At 41.2% G+C, this 20024-nt stretch overlaps 1 protein-coding gene across 1 annotated transcript in view; it reads left to right on the top strand.

Annotated features, from left to right (window-relative positions):
• GAD2 (glutamate decarboxylase 2) overlaps window positions 1-20024 on the top strand; it is a 40903-nt gene that overhangs the window by 6574 nt on the left and 14305 nt on the right. The window contains exons 5-9 of the mRNA XM_071428786.1: window positions 287-377; window positions 1201-1313; window positions 5023-5138; window positions 16375-16454; window positions 19559-19613. Of these exons, the coding sequence (XP_071284887.1) occupies window positions 287-377; window positions 1201-1313; window positions 5023-5138; window positions 16375-16454; window positions 19559-19613 (455 nt within the window). The remainder of the gene's footprint in view (window positions 1-286; window positions 378-1200; window positions 1314-5022; window positions 5139-16374; window positions 16455-19558; window positions 19614-20024) is intronic.

The following is a 20024-nucleotide window of genomic DNA, read 5'->3' as shown; positions in this document are numbered from 1 at the left end:
TATTTTTGTGAGGCAGCAATGTGCTAATTTTCAAGGCATATTGAAAGGATAATAGGGAATGTTGGAATTCATTATTCTGTGTTGAGTATAATTACTGACTTTGGAATGAGAAAGAAGAGAAATTATCCTGCCTTTTTCAAGAAATGTATTTACTGCCATTTGCTTTGTTTCATACCTTGAAAGCACTTCCTTCCCTATAGAAATATGGAGGTAAATATACTGTTCAGCACTGAATAGTTTCATTCAGAGTCATCAGCCTTTTGATAACATTTTCCATCTTATGCAGGGCACCCTAGATATTTTAATCAACTTTCAACTGGGTTGGACATGGTTGGATTGGCGGCAGACTGGCTGACATCAGCAGCAAATACTAATATGTAAGTAGAAGATTTTTTTAATTTAATATATAGATATTTAATGTAATTTCACAATTATGCTCTAAAATACTAGTTCCTGTAGCTGAGTGAAAGAATAATTTTATGTTAAAATTGCTGGGGAAAAAATAATCTGTTTTTTAAATGGTTGCAACAGTTATTTATAGAAAGACTTTCAGTGTTGTCCTTTAGGCTGTCATTTATATAATTTCATCATCGTGATAGGATGTTGGTTGTGCTGCCTCCCAAAAGCACACAAAAGATATATACAGATTAGCATTTTGCATGCATAAATATGTAAAACGAAAGGGGTACTGAGTGAGCAGTTGCATTCAGGTAGAGGGGTTATGTACAATCCATACCTGGAGCAGAAAGCCCTTGCTTTCTGTAAGAAAGAGATGTGGAATTTAAAGTGTGGGGATTTTTTCACTTTGGGATTAGGAAGCATTTTTGTGTACTTGCTTAGCTTCATGCACTGTCTGGCCATTATGAATAGGACTGCTGACACGTGCCTCTAGACATGCACACGGGTTTGTGCAAGGCAAAGGGGCTCTGCCCAGCATCCCTTGGATGAAGGGCAAAGCCTTGAACCTGGAAGAGGTGGGCAAGATTTTATTCACTGAAGTAGGTGGAAATGGATTGTTAAGTGCTCCCTGCATTTCTTCTTCTAGACATCTGATGTCAAATCAGAAAGAAGACTGTGGAAAGTATTGTGAAACAAAACTCTACCCGGTATAAGATAGAGTATATTATGGCTATAATGTAATGTAATATTGGAAAAAGATTGTAGATTAAAGCATTAAATATGGACATTACTACATTTCAGGTTCACCTATGAAATTGCTCCAGTGTTTGTACTTTTGGAATATGTCACACTAAGGAAAATGAGAGAGATGGTTGGCTGGCCAGGGGGCTGTGGCGATGGGATATTTTCACCTGGTACATGACATTTCAAGCTTTCTCTATTTTTCAGACTGTGGTATATGACATCCCCTGCAGCTAAAGAGTAAATATAATTAAATATGCATGTTTGAGAGGACACTTGCTAGTAAACACCAGTGGCCTCTTTGAGATAAAGTATTGCATGTTTATGAATTTCAGGGATGTGATTATGAGGATCTGTTTGAGCAAATTGCACTGCATGATGAGCAGCTGTAATGGCACATGGGAAACATAATGAGAAGAGACATTTGCCTTGGAGTTTTGCTTTGTCCCCCCTTTTAATGGATTCCATGAAATAGAAAGACTGTTGTATTAATAACAGAGGGAAGAAACACAACAAAGCTCTCCATCACCGCAGGGGAAATTGGAGCAAACAGGGAAAGACGTGGCATACCTTCCAGCAATTTCAGTAGAGTCAGGAAGACCCTGCCAGCATTAGAGCATGCTGTTAGCTTTCCATGTGAAGCTGGCCTGTTTTTCTCAGTGGGGTACTTGGGTGATTAGTAATCTGAGTGCTTAAACCAGGTTTCTAACCAGGCTTAGAAACCTGGTTTCTTCAGGGCAAGTCAGTAAGGCAAAAAAGTTAGTGTAGAAAAATCATTGACAAACATTGTTAAGACTTTTTTATTTTTTTAATCATTCCACTTAGTCTTTTGATTTATACTCTTTGTCACCTCTCCTCTGACTCTGTAATTTCATTGCTCAAAAATGTTGGCTTGTCTATCTTACGAAATTGCAAAATAATGAAAGAATTTACATTGGGTGTAATATCTTGGCTTGTCAAAAGAGAACAGACTGTTAGCTGTTGCAGAAGGAGCCTTTCTGGAAGGGAAGTTTTTTGACCTAATGGAGAGAGAAAGAGTGCACTCTTGAGTAGAGCAAAGGCCTCACTGATACCAGCCTAGGACATTTGGCTCTCTGAGGCCATGGAGGGCAGGCAAGGCTCATCTTCAGCTTCTCACATCTGAATGCATATGTGGGAAGTGGTGTGGGAGTGTTATTCTGTCCCTTTCCACAGATGTAGAGAAATAGATGAGAAGAACTGACATTGCTTTTTCATGAGTTCTTTGTTAAAAAGCCTGAGAGCAAAAGCTCTGGCAGTTTTTACTGTGGCGCTTAGAGATCCCCCTGAAAACCTTGGCCTACATCACACCTGGCATCTAAGTGTGTCCCACGAGCCCAGGATCAAAGTGAAAGTTTTTGGAAACTGAGTGGTGGTTGGTTACCAACCCTGACCTGACTGGGTACAGCTGCCCTTGGTTCCTCACCTTGCAGGGACCTGCAGGGTGAGAGAAGAGCAATAGCAGTGCTGCCCAGCCCGTGGCAGCAGGCTGGGGGAAAGGCTCAGGTGTGTGTGCCAGGTCTGTCCCAGTCTGGCAAACTCAGGTAGAGGTTGTGTGAGTCAGGCAAGGTGTGTGCCTCAGGAGGAGCTGCTGGGGCTGCAGAAGGTGCTGCTGGCATGGGCCCAGGGTACTGCTGGTGTGCCAGAGCTCACTTCATCGAGCTGAAACCTGTGTGGGGATGGGCTCTCTGGCAGGCAGGTACCTGTGCTGGCATTTGCAGGGCTGCCCCTCTCTTTCTTTCTTTCTTTCTCTGCAATTTCTGGTTTGTGCAAAGTGCATCTTTATAATTTTCTCTGTTAAGGCAGCAATACTCAGTGTGCAGGTTCTGCTTTTTTGGGCAATAATCAAAATAATTTCTGTGCTGTCTTCTCACTTCATGTCTTTAGTTGAAGACCTTACTGTTGCAAAGAAAATGTTCTTTCTCTCTGCATTCTCTGGAATGTATTAATACATGTGAAACATAAAAGCCTGACTGTTTTCTCCAAATTCTGTAGGTGTGTTTTGTTAGCTGCAATTAACAGTGGATGTGAACACAACTATGAAATTAAAAGCTGAATGCAGGCTTATGAGTAAACTAAGGTTAAATGACTGAGTAATAAATACTAATAAGAAACCCTGGTATTGAAGAAACTAAAAATTTCAGTCTTGATTCTTTTGACACTGAGCCAATGACTTTGGACGAGATAGGCCAAATTGCTTCAACTTAGTTCAGTCACCTAAATCATCAATAGCAGCTCTTACATGACATCTGCATTTTTTAGGGACAGGTACCTGAGCATTTCCTCTTAATCTCTCCATTTCTTATTTTGTCATTTCAAAGAAAGGTGTTGAAATACATTCATATCTCTCAAGATAGTTGAAAGGGGAAGAAAAATGCCAATCTGTACTGACCTGTATGTCAGCAATGCCATTCTTCTGTGGCCTTTTCCCTTGGATTCACAGGAGGCCCAGTGAGGTCAGGGAAAGCCCACAGCAGGGCAGCCTCACTGCAAGAGCAGAGCCAGGATACTGATTAGAAATGAAGGGCACAGTTGTGTGGGCTGTGGAACAGTACATATCTCTAGTGAGATTAAAACAAATCTTACAAAAGTCAAAACAATGTTAATTTGCCAGCACAGATAACCAACAGTGCTTCCTTCATCTCAAAGGATGGATTTTATCTTATCTCACTAAGGCTGTCCAAGCATTGGGTGTCTACCCTGGGCTGGTTACAGCAGCTCCTGTGTATTTCAGGGAGAGTGGGGATGTGTCTGCAGGGCAAGTTCCACCCACCACAAACAGCTGCCATAGGATGAGCTGAACCTTGTGCTCTTCACTCCATTTTTAGATGTATGAAGGTTGCAATAGTTGAACTCTACCTCACCGGCATTTCAACCTGTTCATTTAAAACTTTTCTTTATATAAATACATGTGCATAAACATGGATATGCAATCAATCTGTGTGTGTATATATATATATATACACACACATATATATAGGATAAACCTGATGGATTTCATGCATACATGTCTGTCTGTGTGTGTGTTTGTGTGCATAGAAATTTAAAAATTCTCAGCATCTGCCTCAAGTACTGCATTATATTCCCATAGTGCTCATGCAGCATTAATGTAAAGCCAAACATTGCTCCACTGTAGACACAGAGACTCGGTTTGTAAAAAAATCTCAAAAAGGAGAAACAGACCACTGCAGAGCTGTAGATCTGATACCCATCTTGAAGTGGGTTAAATACCCAACTTGAAATGGCTATTTTAAGTGAATGTATGCCAATGATTTTAAGGCTAGTGTTAGGGACATTTAGTCTTTTCCCCTTGTTCCCATAAGAAGACAATTAAAATGAAAAATATGTGTTAGAATGACCCTTTTTCCTTTCTCTTCCCTCTTCCCACTGCACTTATCCAGAAGATAGCAGCTGTGGGGTCTCAGTGGGTGGGTTTGCTCAAAGCTGGGGCATGAAACACCACCCTGATTTAGGAGGGGAGAGCACAGATTAGGTTACACTTGGAAATCCCTTAGGATGCCCCTTGTGTGGGCACCTGCTTAGGAGATGGAATAGAATGGGGATTATGTGTTGATGGCACATGGAAAGCTAAGACTGGGGACTGGAGGAGAGATGGTAGTTAGAATGAGGGTGAAAGGAAGCACCAGTCATTTTTTGCAGTGGTACTTTTTGCATAAGTGTTCTTTTGTGTGTAGTAGATCCTGTTATTACACAGCCCAGCTGTGAGGAGCATCAGGAAGAAGAATCTGTGCTTCTGCCACAAGGCAGAGACATTTATATAGAAAAACTGTAGCAAGACTTGTTTGTTCTGAAATGATATTACAATGAATAGAAGAAGTAACAGTATATTACTGTGGACTCCAGGTGGTGCCATATCTAACATGTATGCTATGTTGATTGCACGTTTCAAGATGTTCCCAGAAGTTAAAGAAAAAGGAATGGCAGCTATTCCCAGACTGGTTGCCTTCACATCGGAACATGTATGTGTTTCTGTTTTTTCCTATCTGTTACGTCTGCTTGTATGACTTTATGATGAAGAAAACAGCTGAACAGGAATTTGTTGACAACTGTCTTCATTTCTGTTACTCCTTCACTGGGAATAAAAACATGGGAAGAGGCTGAATTTTTTATCTATAGAGGGATGATCTCTGCACTTCCTGTGTCTGAAATCCAGGCAGAGCAGTCTCTACAAACCAGTGCTATTTCTTTGCTCTCACTTGTGTCCATATAAATGTTGATGTGAGTGGTAAGGACCACATCAAATGAGGAGAGCTCGTCATTGGGCTTCAGCACTTTCTGCCAGGAATGTCATCTGTTCTGGGGCAACAGAAAATCCTTTTGAGTCAAAATCTTTCCACCTGAAACCACTCCTGCTGTTATTTAACGAGAAGGTGATAACATACATGAAGACAGTCCTATGACAATGCTGTGTGTGTGTGCAGCAGAACAGCTGCAGTATTTGCTGGGCAACTGGGCTTCACTGTGAGTTTCTGCCTGTGAGCAAAAGCCTCAGCACACAGGGGTTCATCACAGGCACTGCTGGGACCTGCCAGGGGCTAGGGGAGGTGGGCACATGAGAAACAGGACTAATCCTTGTGAGAGGGTTCTTTGCTCTTTGTGCAGCCGTATGGAAGTCTTTGTTGGGAGGGTTGTTTTTGGCTTTACAGCCATTTGGAACTCCCTGCAGCTTAGAGTGGAGAATGTGGGTGCAGGAGGAAAGGAAAGAGGAAGGTTTATCCTCAGGAGGGGCTGAGGCTTCATTGTCAACTTCTAAATTTCTCTCCAGCTGTGTGGGCTCAGCCAGAAAGGACTCACTTGTGGCCAAGGCTCAGCAGGATATTGTCCATGTTAGATAACAAAGTCCTCCTGCTGCCTCTTTGGACTTACCGTAAAATTCCATTCTATGCAAGGGTGAAGAACAAAATACCCTAAAAGTCATCACAAAAGTGCAGGAGAAAATCTCTCAGAGGATGCCTTTCATAGCAGTAGGATGGGATGAGATGTGATACACAGCTGTGGGCTCCACGTTGCAGAATTATTGTTCCCATAACAGTTAAAGAGGACAGTCTATGGATGAGTAGCAACTTTCCAAAGCTGGATGTACAGCTAGAGATACATTAACCACACGGAAGTAACAAGCCTAAGTCGTACAAATGAGGTTCAACATGATTATTTAAAGTAACAAATCCTGTTAATCATTAGAGTATTTCATTGTTTTCATAGTGATGGAATGTTAAACAATGACCCAAATTGTGCTAACAGTCTAAAAATAATGAAATGAGCTTTAATAATTGTGTTTTCATGCCAGGGAAGAAGCAGTTCCCTTAGCAAATTAAACATTCGAAAATCAAATATACTAGAAAATTCATAGGACAGCATCTGAAATCCATTACATTTTAAAAGTATCTTAAAATTGCAGTTTTGTCCCTTCCTCAATCAAGCTTTATAAAAAGTATATTCTCATCTTCTAGAGAAGTTAAGAAACTGCACTATGTGAAGACAGGGCCCTTTAACCCTTAATTGCCCAAAGGATATGGGATCATGGTTTAACCCTCAAATCAGCAGAAGCTGTTACAGAAAATTCAGAGGCCTAGAAGTACAGTCCTTTTTAAGATAGGAAGTGTCATGCAGGACCTGAACAGACACTTAAGCTATGCAAATGTAATTTGTCTCATTTATGACATCATGCTGATGATCTACCCACTTTTAAGACTCCTTGGCCTGACTGAGGTTTCTCTCTGCCACAGTTGGATGCTCTTGAAAGACAATGGCCATGGAGCAAGTAAATTGTAGAATCATAGAACACCCTGAGTTGGTAGGGATCCATCAGGATCATCAAGTCCCATTCCTGGCCCTTTGCAGGACACTCCAGAAACCACTCCAGACACACCATGTGCCTGAGAGCATTGTCCAAAAGCTTCTTGAGCTCTGTCAGGCTTGGTGCTGGTGATCACCTCACTGGAGAACTATTACAGTGCTCAGCCACTTTCTGGGTGAAGGACTTTTTCTATATATTAAACTTAAGCCTCCCTTAACTCAGCTTCATGCCTTCCCTTGTGTTCTGTCACTGATCATGAGAGTGAAGAGATCAGTACTTGCTCCTCTGCCTCCCCTGATGAGGTAGTTGAAGACCACTCTGAGGTCTCCCTTCAGTCTCTCCTCCAGGCTGGGCAGACCAAGTGACCTCAGCCACTCCTCATATGGATTCCCCTCCGGACCCTTCACCTTCCTTGGAGGCTTTCCTTGGACACTATCTAGAAGCTTCATGTCTTTTTAATATTGTGGCACCCAAAACTGCACATAATATCCAAGGGGAGGCAGTTCCAGTGCAGAGCAGAGCAGGACAATCCCTCCCTTGCCCTGCTGGCCATGCTGTGCCTGATGCCCCCCAGGACAGGGTTGGCCCTCCTGGCTGCCAGGGCACTGCTGGCTCAGGTTCACCTTGCCATGGACCAGGACCCCCAGGTCCCTTTCCATGGTGCTGCTCTCCAGCATCTCATTGCCCAGTCTCTACACACAACCAGGGTTGCCCCATCCCAGGTGCAGAATCTGGCACTTGCCTTTTTGAACCTTGTATGGTTGGGGATTGCCCAGTCCTCCTAATTTATCGAGATCTCTCTGCCCTTGAGGGAGTCAATAGCTCTCCCCAGTTTAATGTCATCAGCAAACATGCCCAGTATCCAGGTAAGTCCTGTGTCCAAGTCATTAATGCAGGTGTTGAAGAGCACAGAGGTGAGGATGGGTCTTTGTGGAACCCCAGCAGTGGCAGGTCACCAGTCTGAGGTCACCCCATTCACTGTAACCCTTTGTGCCCATGATCCAGTTGGTCACCCATTGTGTAACAGGGTTGTCCAGCTGTGAGCTGGATGCTTTCTCCAGAAGGAAACTGTGAGAGACAGTATCAAAAGCTTTGCTGAAGTCCAAAATGCTTAAATCTGCTGGCTTTCCTACCTAGATCAGTGGGTTATAGAATGAAATCAGGTTTGACAAGCAGGACTTTGCTTCATGAACCTGTGCTGGCTCTGACCAATGACTGCTTTGTCCTCCAGGTGTTGTGTTTCAGTACTTACCAGAATAATCTTTTCTGTGAATTTTCCAGCTACTGAAGTGAAACTAACAGGCTTGTAGTTTCTGGGGTCCTTCTTCTTGCCCTTCTTGGAAGCTGGGATGATGTTCTCCAGCTTCCAGTCAGCTGGGACCTCTCCAGATTCCCAAGACCACTCAAAAATCAGTGAGAAAGGCTTTGTGATGACTTCAGCCAGCTCTTTGAGAATTCAGGCCCCATAGATTTGTAGGGATCTAGCTGGAGCAGCAGATCCATAGTATCATTTCCCCATGCTCTGCATGCATGGTGTGATAGTAAACAAAGCTTAAAGTAACTGTATGTGTAGAAACTTGTAGATTTTGGTTTTGAAATTTTCAGTCAGATGCAAAGATTTTAATATCAGCAATTCTTAGTGAAGAATTTCAGCATCCCAGATGAGACTCTATTTTCATTACTACCAGTCTAGAGCTCCCTGTACTATAAATGAATGAAGTTGTGTCACAGTTGCCACCACTACTACTGTAATCATAATATGGCTCAGTCTGATGCCATTATAGGTTCAGCTGCCACTGGGGGAGAAGGGAAGGGAGGAGTAATTCACAGCTTTTAAGTAATTACCTCCCTAATTTAGGAGTGCATCGTGTTCCAAAATTAGGAGCCTCACTCTCTGCACAACCAGTGAAGAGAAGCACCTCTGGAGAGAAACCGAGAGCATCCAAATTAGGAACCTAAATATTCCTGAATTTAAATGTTCTAAATCACCTTTGGGAGGGCTTCGCCTACTTTTGTGCACTGACCATAAAGAGCCTCCTCATATACACAACCTACATTTGGTGCCTAAAGTAGGCTATGTGTTTTTTCAGCTGTGCGCATTTCCAGCCAGCAAATTTCCCCCAGCCCACAACTTAGCACACTCTGCTGCTGTTTGTCTCTATTTCACCAGTGATGGTGAAGTACTCTGCAACTGCTTGGGTAAATCTTCCTCAGGTTTAATTTCATGAGATGCACTTGGCACTCAGGATTTCATTCAGTCCTCTGTATTCATCAGGGCATCATCGGTCTTCTTTCATTTGCACTGCTCATGATCAGTGATGTCCTTCAGGGCAGCTGTTCTGGACTGCACATGATGCAAGAGACCTTGACTCAGAGGGGAAAAAGTGATGGATGCCAGTTGTAAAAACCTATTTCAGTCTATCATTTCAAACACAATGAAAAATCTAAAATGAAGGCCTCCTCCTGTGTTCCAGCATATCAGCTTTAGGCTTCTGTAACTGTTCAGAGGAGTCCATCCCTTTTTCAGCATGGAGAAAGCTGCTGAAAGGGATAGCTGCCTTCTCAGAATATTTTAGTTGTTCCATTTGGCCCCAAGGCAAGACCTGTTAAATTTTAACCGATTCCTTGTTGTGATTTTGACCTGCCCAACCAGTACTTAAAGAATATCCAATAGTAGCTGGAAATTGTATGGAGCAGTGATTACACCTAGAAAGCAAAAGGACAGAGTCATGCTGCCCTGAGGAGGAGAAGTGTGCAAAGGGGAAGTTTAGCTGGAGAGAAATAGGTGGGTGAAAGTTACAAAACAGCCTTTGGCCCTTTTCATTGCTGGTAGGAAAATAGCTTAAAGAGGCTTACAGAACTTCTGTGGACTTAATTAATTAGGGACTGTGTGGGCTTAATCCACAGTTCAGAGAATGAAAAAAAGGCTAGTCATAATTGGAAAGACAAAATTTTTTTCATCTTCTCTGTTCTCCAACCCAGCAAGACTATTGTTCTTGTGTAGTTCACAACAGCTTTCTTACTTTCCCACTCTTCTAGAAGCCCCCTAAGAAGGAACATCTTATCAGGTGCTCAGTGAGGCAATAGCAACACTCTTCCTTATCATAGGTTTCAAAAACAAAATGCAGAGCTAAGAACTTGCAAGTGTTTCAGTCTGATCTGACAATAAGGGACCTCTTCAACCAGCTAGAGAGCACAGAGGACCCAGAGGAGGCTCTACTTGCCTCTGGCATCTCTCCATCTGCACTGCTCCTGTGCTGAAATAGTTGCTGCTCTGGTGTGTGCTGACTGAAGGAGGGTCTGTTGGCTCTCCAGGTATCAGCATTGTAGACAGCTGGGCACGCTTGGAGGAGCCTCATCCTCTGGGTGAGCACTGGGAGAGGTGGCTTGTGTGGGGTGGTAGGGGAGCACCCTCCCATCATCCACGCTGCAGCTAGTTCAGAGGAGGCAGCTAGCAATAAATGACCTCTTCAGCTTCATGCATGCTGCTTTCCCTTCGTGGAAAAGCCCCATTAGTTTCAGGGAATGTGTCAAACAATTCCTGTATCTGTGGGAGAAGAGTGGCTTTGTGAAGTTTTTACCTGAACAGTTGCAGAAGCCTACCATGAAGCTTCTTGGTGCTGATGCAGAAGGAAATTAAAAAGTGACTTCTGTGTCTGTAGCTTGATAGACCATTTCACACAGGCTATAGAAGATTTTGGGTTGGTTTCTGTGTGGAATGAAGGAAAATCTGATCCCTAATCTACCACTTCCATGATAGGAGTGTTTCCCTCTGTCCGTGCAACCTAGGAGACACTTTGCAGAATTGCCACCTGCCAGAAGCAGTCCAGGGCGTGTTGCATGAGGTGCTGCTTCCAGAGGGAGATTTGAGGAGCCTGAAAGTCCTGTTATCTATTTTGTAGCATAGACTACAAAGCTGTAAATTACACTCTGGGCATAGAGAGTAAGTAGGAATTAGATTTGTTTCCACCTAAGGAAACTTAAAATCAAACTGATGGATTCACACATTTTTTTTCTTTGCACTACTTACTGCATAATAACTAGAAAATTATTTTTATGGTATTTGAAGCCAGGGGGAAACTGAAAATTTGGTCTTATTTGAGGAACAATTTAATTCAGGTAGAACCATTCAAATCAAAGTAAAAGCATTTTCTGGAATACTAGTGCTCTAGTGCAGTCAGTCCTAAAGGAGAAAATCATCATTTGAGTCTCATCCTTTGTCTGGTATTGACCAAAATCCCTTGTGGCTTTTACACTGTCACAATATCCTCCTGATCTCAGTGCAACATTTCTTATTACATACAATGCTGCAAAACTATCTGCACTAGAAAAAAACCAAGTGAGTCTTTCTGATTAGAAGAGCAGCATGAAGTTGTGTGTTTGAAAAATGCCAAAGATGTGCATACTAGTATGTTTAGAAACATTAATATCCTCATTTCTCACCTGATACTAACAAGTAACTTTAAAAATTGAATAGCAGTAGGTAAATGAAACCATAGCAAATATACCTCTCATTGCAGTGTATTTAAAACTTGGATGGGACACAGTATAATTTTTTTGTAGGTAATTGAAGGAGAAGCTGTAGCTTGAAATCAGATAATAAAGATAGAATTCATGTTGCTTAATGTTAATCACCTGAAGTGTAAACATTTAATCTGAGTTAGTCTATACACTTTTTATGGCCAATAAAAAAGAGAAAGATCTGCAGAGGACAACTCATCTTAAGTCTAAAGCAGGTGCCAAAGCCTTAAGAGATCAGGTAGGTATGGAGGTACCTTTTTCCCCCCACCTTTGTGGGAGCCCAAACAGCAAGCCTAAACTAGCAACACATTTTAGATTATTAAGAGAGAAATAGCCCAGCCTACATATCCAGGGATTGCACAATGCTTAAAGCCCAAGAGAAGTGAATAGGAAAGTGTGTTCTCCTCTTTGCTGGTGAATAGGTGATAAGGTGAGGCTGGGGGTCCAGATCTCCTGGGCACTGGGCTGCCAGTGACAGACCTCAGGGGAGTTTCAGCTGCAGGAGATCTGTCTTAGCTTGCTCAGCATTTGGAAACTGGTTACTGATAAGCCACCTCCACAAAGCTCATGCCACTCTGGATTTATTTAAGCGAGAAGCAGCAATCTGAAAACACAGCCATGCCCTGTGGGGCTCATGGCATTAGGATGGTTGGTTGTGACAGCTTCAACCATGCCAGATGATAAGCAAGTAATTTAGCAAGCTATAAAAATAGAAGCATCTGTATATTGAAGCACTTTAGGTAACAATGCTGTACTTTTCAGCATCATAGCATTTTTAATTATTCTTCCATTTTTCAGGGGGCCTATTCATTATTGCACATGTAATACATTTACACTGTCTCTACCTTACAAAGCTAACCATGTAAAAATGGCTATCTGGGGAACAAACCTATACCTAAGAGCATTTGAAATTTTAGATAATGGGAAAATTCCCCTGGCTCAGAATCACCTTTTTTTTTTTTCTGCCTGTCAGTACGCTCTTAGTCACTAATATCTATATACCTATATCACTAATATCTATATCACTAATACTTTCTCCTTTACCACTGAATTTCACCACATTTCTTTCCAAATAGAAATTAGGTTCCTCTCGACTGGGGATGTATTTGCAGTTTCCATGCACCCTTTGCAGTGTGTGAAGAGGGAGGGAGGAAGCTGAAGTGACAGCCCATTCCCTTCTCTGTCTGCAAGCCAGGACAGTGCTTAAACTCCAGACCTTCCAGCGCCCCCAAGCCTGGCTTTTCCTCTTTTGCTTCAGGACTGGCATCGGGCAGCCTGTGCCTGCCCTCCCTTTGTTCCCTGGCTCTCCCACCATAAGGCTTCAGATCCATGTGACTCTTGCACAGCTGTCTTGTGAAAGGTGCTGTTCAGGCTCCCTTCTTGGGGTGTCTGAAAACTCTGTAGCCCTGGTATTTGCAAAGGGGTCACATTTAATGTCCTTCCTTGTTAGCCCAGTTAAATCATCTGTGAATAATTCTGTCTGATCAGGTTTATTTCTGCAAACCTTTTCATCTCTTTGACCTTTATAGTTTTCTGTCTTTACCATATATTACACAGGCAACCAAACTTTCAGCAGCATCATAGGAATATTAAACAAAAGTTTAATAATTATCATTGTGAAAGTTTTCTTTGGTTCTACAAATATATTTTTTCTATTTTGCTTTCATCCTTGGTCTTTCAGAGCCTCTCAAGCACTTGGAGTAATTCCTGTGGTCTTGTCCTAAAACATGAAAACATAGCAGTCATATATCTGTGACTGTATACACAGATTGAGCCATTTCATATTCAGAGTTTGTTTAGAATTTGTAATTGCATTTGCCCTTCTGTGCACAGACTTCTGTATTTCTTCCCAGTTTATCCGTAAACCAGTTTTGGTTCCTGACCACTGAATTCCCTTCAGTCTCTAAAAAGCCTTCAGGCAACTGAGCTATCAGCACTACATTCATTTTTTTTTCCCCAGTGCTCTTTTGGCAGTGCCATGAGACTTCTTAGCAAGGCAGCTGCACTTGGCCATATTCCAATAGATGTCTTTGAGCACATGGGCTTAATTTCCTTCTTCATAGTAGACCATTTAAATCCGTCTTTTCTTTTTTAAGGCACTTTGAATAGTTCTGGTTTTTTAGTAGAAAAACAAATTGCAACAGTAAATCTTTTTTAACTAGTGTGGAGTAAGCAGCAAAATAAATGAATGTAATGTCATCAACTCAAACCCCAGTGAAATATATCTGTGCCTCTTCACTCCTAAATATCTACCTGCATTTATATATTTACACCACCCAGTATGTGCACATCAGTTTGTGTAATAAATGAATAAAAGACAGATTAAATTTTTTAAGTACATGCATTCAATTCTATCTTCATATAGCATATCTGTGAACTGTCATTATACTGGCAATATTTTCGCTCTGTTTTCAGCTTTTGGAAAGTTCCAAGATACTTTCCTAAACTTGGAATTCTTTATAAGCCTCCTCCTGCCAATAGCCATTTCATGGGCTCTTCTCCTCCCCGCTCTCAAAAAGCTGCACTGCTGCCCCAGAGGGCTCAGGGAGGCCCACAGGGCTGGGAACAGACTTTTGTATCTTGGATGTTCAGAGGGTTTTGGATTGGTCACAATCCAAGCCTTCATCTACAGTGCATTTGTGCTGGGAAAAAGTCCACTGAATTCAGTGAAGCTGATGAAACTCATAGAAATGCATTTGTTCAAAAATTCAGTTTTGTGAAGGAAATAACATGCCATGAAAAATGTCAGTGTGATGGCTGAGCTGTGATGTTCAGTGTATGAATACTTCCTAGCACCTTGTGACTCCCAGCTAGAAAAACAACAGAGCAAATTCCAAGATGAAGATACCAGTGGCCAGTGGCTTTAATAGGCTGGATTGTGTCTGGGTGTCAAACATCTGCAGTGTCTGGAGTGCTGGTGGCTGCAGATGCTGTGCACTTCCCATTCTCACAGCAGATATCACAGGACTTTTTTCAGAGAGAAGGGGTAGAAACTTCTTCACCTGATGTCATTCAGCACCCATTCCAAACCAGCCACCCTTACTCTGGATAAATTTTTGCGTGGTGGTGCCTTTCTCCCCCAAAATGGAGAGGAAGCCTACTTGATGATGTCAGCTTGGTTAGGCTACCTGCAAGGGACAGGCACAAATCCCCTGTGGCTCATCTAAGTGATGAGTATGCATTCCATTTATCATCAGTTCATGTGAGAGTCAGGCCAATGTGTGTATGTTTACTTTTCAGAGTGTGCTTACTTCAGGGACTGGGGTGGTTTGCTGTACTAGTACTTCAAAAACTGATTTTACATCTAGGCAACGTGTTCAGGGGCTGCTCAGTACACATTGTTCATACACTGCAGCCATGTCCACCAGGGAAAAGCTGTACCAACCCAGTGCATTTAAAAAATAAATCTAGTATTAAAAATATTTACCTGAGGAAGTATTTTCAAATTGTCCATAGATCATCAGTGAAACATGACTTAAGAGCAATCTGAACTTCTTAAAAATCTCTGGATATTGAAAAAGTCAGCAGACATCATGAAAATGTTAAGAATTTCAGCCAAAATGGTGAGAATACAGGCATATAAAAAAGGGAGTTTGTACTGGAAATTCTTCCATAGCAATCTTAACCATAGCAGTCAAACCTCTATGAAAACTACTCCCTGAGAAATTTTTAAAACACAGAGGTTTTTTACTTCTGAAGTTGGATGTACATGTTTCAGTTCTTCTACTCTTCTTCCTCTTTCATTAAGTTGGTTTAGAATTACTGTAATTTTCAAAGTGTTCATTATGTATAGAGTCCTTTAGCATGCAGTGAATCTGTGCCCTCGTGGCCTTTAGGTGAAGGCCACACATGTAACCATTGTGCCAGTCTCTTCCCCTGCTGCTCTCTGCTGCTTGCAAATACTCCCTTGACAAAGCCATAGTGATTACTTCTTTCCTTTGTGCTCTGCAAACTAGGTCTTCCTTTCTTCTTTAACACTCTGGACACTTAAAAAGCCTTGTTAGGTTTTTGTCTTCTGAATCTTTTTTATAGTGTTACATCCTAAATTAATGATACTGTAAAATCTAAAGAATTTCCATTTTTTCAATGTTTCATAAGCTGTAGTTAAAATTACTTTAGACAATATTGTTAACAGCTGTGTTTGAGTTAATACAACATCAAACTCTTGGGGCTATAATATATACAACTGTTGCATTATCATAATCACTGGGAGTCAATTTAGGATTATATACCAACACTGGCTCAGGAGTTAAGTCCTATGAGCAAGAGAAAATTAGGCCAACATGCACTCCAGTATGTAACTTACACATTTTATTTTGTACTTACAGATTAACTAATAGTCTTACTATAATAATAATAATAATAATAATAGCCCTATTCTGATTTTAAACTTCAGTAGCTGTGTTTATTAGTAGGAGTTATTACTGGCTTTCACTGGCATGACATCACAATTAGGCTTCCTATTTTCATTTCTCTCTTTTTCTCTGGGCAGAAGATACATTGTAGCACATGACTATGGGCATCACAAACTAAATTAATTCTGTGGAGAAGACTATTTTGTTTCAGTAAATCAAGCTCACAGCTGAATCTGTACAAGCAATAGAAGCTGCAGGTTTGCATCAAGGTCCAGCATGGCCCAGAGTTGTGTCTGTAATATTCCAGGAGTAAACCCAGGTTAGAGTGATTGCTGTCCCTCTGGTTGATGGTAGTGACCTGCTTTGAAGCCTCAAATTACAGTGATCAGTTTCCAAAAGGGCTCTGAATATAATTACTGCCTTGTGGAACTTCCTGCTGAAGGGTTTTCAAGGGTAGGGTTTTATATTAAATTAAATAATAAATAATAAAACAAGTAAATAATAATAAATATATTTTTTCAGAGTCACTTTTCTGTGAAGAAAGGAGCTGCAGCCTTGGGTATTGGTACAGATAGTGTGATTTTGATTAGATGTGATGAAAGGTAAGTAAAGATGTCAAATACACCTTTATTGTGGTGCATAATTGCATAACAGAGGATCATCAGGTGCTTATCTTAGAGAGAGTATGTAGGATGTGGGCAGCAGTTGGTGTAATTTGTCATGGCACTGTCATCTTCATCAGCTTTAATTTATCCCACTTGAGGAACTGGCTCTGTTAGTAGCTTCTTTATGGGTCCATTTATGGAGTTCATAAAATATCTTAGAAGTTCCTTTCCTCAGAGGTTTCTGATATTTTTTAGTGTTTCATTCTGATGTGAAACAGGATATCAAACTAATATATTTCTTTACATTTTGTGCTAATAAACCAGGAGGAATCTTGTTTTGGTCAAATCAGACTCTCACGTTTTGATCCATTAAAATGACCTGCAGTGGGCCTTTTGTAGGAATAAAATATTTAGGAGCATTTGCTAATATAATTCTACTACTTCATGCCCCCACCATCTTTCTCAGCTGGATTGCATTCCCCTCATGCCCTTGATGAGGACGTGTTTGTGATAGGATGTGCAGAGGAGGATCTTGGCAGCCTTGTGGGAAGCACAGGCTAAGAAGGATGGTGGTCCCTGGAAACCAACAGCACAGGAGGCAGCTGATGTGCAGCTCACACAGGCTCTGAGAAAGGGTGGTAGATACCTTACTGCTTAACTCACCCAACTAAAAGGTTTCAATCCTCTGTGAAACCCCATTTTGAGAAAAAAGCATATTAACAAAATCAACATACTCTGATAAAAATTCTCTGGTTTCAGGAAAACACTTTCTATGGGACAAAAAATTAATAGAACAATTCTTACTGATTCTATTGAGAGAATTTCTAATAGAAAATACTATTTGAGTCCCTCACTGTTATAAGGTATTGAATTAATTACATCTCTAACAGAATGGAAGGCTTTGCTGCTATCAAAATACTCTGCTCCCACATTAAAAAACAAGCATCAAGTAAGCAATTTACAGTGCTTATCACAGTGCTTGCATATTGACTTATGGTCCTATTATCTCTTTATTAACAAAAGACTGAACACACCTTGAAGAGGATTTAATGACGTCAGAACAACCAACACATATCAAAATAAATCCCCAGTTGTTTCTATTCACTACAGATGGATGTGGATCAATGGAGCCATGAATTCTTTTTCTCCTTGTGCAAATTCAGCGTGATGGTTTTCTGTGAACACTGCACAGGTTGGCCTGCCCACGCTGAAGTAACCAGCAGGATTCCTGTGTGTCTCACAGGCACCACAGGGACACAGCAGACAGCACAGGGACACAGCAGATTGTTTGCAGAGGATGTGGCTTGGTGTGGTTGGGAAGAGCCTCTTTGAAAATGTGGGCCTCTGGAAGGACCATGCTGATACATTTTTGATGCTTTCAGTATGACCAAGCATACTTCCAGCGCCTCTTTCCCATTCTGACCCACACCTGCCAAGTTGGCCTTGTTTACCTGGTAAACCTTGAAACTGCTTGGGAATTGCACTCTCCTGGCCATGAATTCCTGCATCTACTCAATGTGACATGAGGCTGGATAATTGCTTGCTTTGGTAAAAAAATTTGGGCAGTGAAAACATCTGCCCAGTGCTGTCTATGTTTCTATGCACACGAAATCAGAAACTATTAAAGATCAACATCTAAATTATGTTTTGAAGAGGAACTCATTGCCCTCCTTTGACATGGTTTTATTTTCTTTATTCCTCTCATAATCCCAGGAACATCTTTTGAGCATTAGACTACTACTGCTTTTCTCTAATCATGTACATGTGTCTGGAGGGGGCTCACAAGGAGCTGAATACTCTTTGGACTTTCCTTGCACTTCTGCAAGAAAAATTTGGGTTAATTTTTAGATTTTTAGAGCTTTTTATTTTTAGTTATTCTTTCCATATTTTACTGTTTTGAATATGCAGGAGAGATTTCACAAAAAAACTCACCAGTACAAACCCATTTCTACTAAAATAAATACCATCTTACTGTAAGCTATGTGAGGATGGAAGCTTACTAAACCAATAGTATCTTATTACAGTGAATTAATAATTTTTAAAAAAGGACATGCATCTAAATGTCATGAAAACAGGTCAAGGGTTTACATGCAAAAGGAAACTAAAACTAATGGGTTTATTAGTTTCCACTTCATTTTGAGCTTTAATTAAGGTTCTTTTTTTTTATAGCAGCAGGAATGAGGGCCTAGTGAAAGAAAAAAATCTGAAAAAATCTTTTAAAACTCTTTTAAAATTTATAGCAATTTAAATGTACAACATTCAAAGCTGATGAAGACTTTATTTCTGTAACATGGGAATCTATCATGTTTGTATTCCTGATACTCATAGTGCCTCTTCTTTTATAGACTTGCTTGTGTCTATAGCAAAGAAAACCATAGCCTTAATATTCAGTATCAGCACTCTTTTATCTTGCACCTAGTTAATTCAGAGGATTTCCTAAATCAGCCTTCAAGCCTTACCCAACTGAATCTGAAGTGGATGGTACATGGTGGAGGTGTTGCAAATACAGGCAGTGCAAAGAGCCTGACAATGCATTTAGCGAGTCTGGACTGGCAGCTTCTCACACCCTGCTTCCAGGAGAGGCAAACATGTAATTCCCTGAGCCGTGGGAAAGTCACCCTGAGCACCTTCATCCCTGGGAAGGGAGCGCAGAGACAGCTGCTGACAGCACCACTGACTGGCACTGCTCAGGGCTGTGCAGCTCTTCTGCATTTTCTGTGCCTGCTGATCTGGGATTTGGGATTTGGCACCCAGTGAACTTCTTGGTACAGTGGGCTGAGCCTCTCCCTGGGAGACTGAGGCTTATTCCCAGGACTGTAACTTCAGGCAGGACCAAGAGGCTCCAAGGAGCAGCATCAGTCTTTAATGGGGTGGCCACAAGATACTTTCTCTCAGTTCCCATCACTATACTGATGCAAATATATTGACTAAATAAATGAAGTAAAACCCAGACTACTGGACAGAGTCTTTCTGTCCTCTTCAATGCAGCATAACTCTTGGCCCAAAAAGTCACTTTGCTCCTTCTTTGGGTTTCCTGTTAAGTGAAGAAGTAACAGCAAAAGTTGATTTCAAGTTACTGATATAACTCTCTCTTGCTCCAGAGGGAAAATGATCCCATCAGACCTTGAAAGAAGAATTGTTGAAGCCAAACAAAAAGTAAGTTTACCAGCTTTTCTGCTTCCAAAGATGAAAAAACCTGAAGAATGGCAAAGCCAGTTGTTTGCTTTCCTTGGTAAAACAACACAGGCTTGCCCATTAAGTTTTGATTTATTTCTTAGAAATGTAGCCTGCCAATTAATGAGGCAAGAGTTGCTGAGAAAATAGGTTTATAACTACTTTATAATATCCATGAGCTATTTGGCTTTCTTTTTTATATGATGTTTTGCGTAACATCCTCCTCTTCTATATTATCAGCCTATGATGCAGCTTCTCAGCTGAATATTGTCAAAACTTGAGTCATCATTTCGGGGAATTTGTTTTATTCTAATGCATTGAAAATATTTTTCATAGACTCACCAAAACAGTGGAAGGTAAACTAAAATCCACATATCTCTAAAAATGCACACA

The sequence above is a fragment of the Agelaius tricolor genome, unplaced genomic scaffold (assembly GCF_023055355.1).
Source record: "Agelaius tricolor isolate 1412-34295 unplaced genomic scaffold, bAgeTri1.0.p SCAF_6, whole genome shotgun sequence".
NCBI lineage: Eukaryota > Metazoa > Chordata > Aves > Passeriformes > Icteridae > Agelaius > Agelaius tricolor.
The sequence above is the reverse complement of the archived record's forward strand: the minus strand, read 5'-3'. Positions and strand labels throughout refer to the sequence as shown.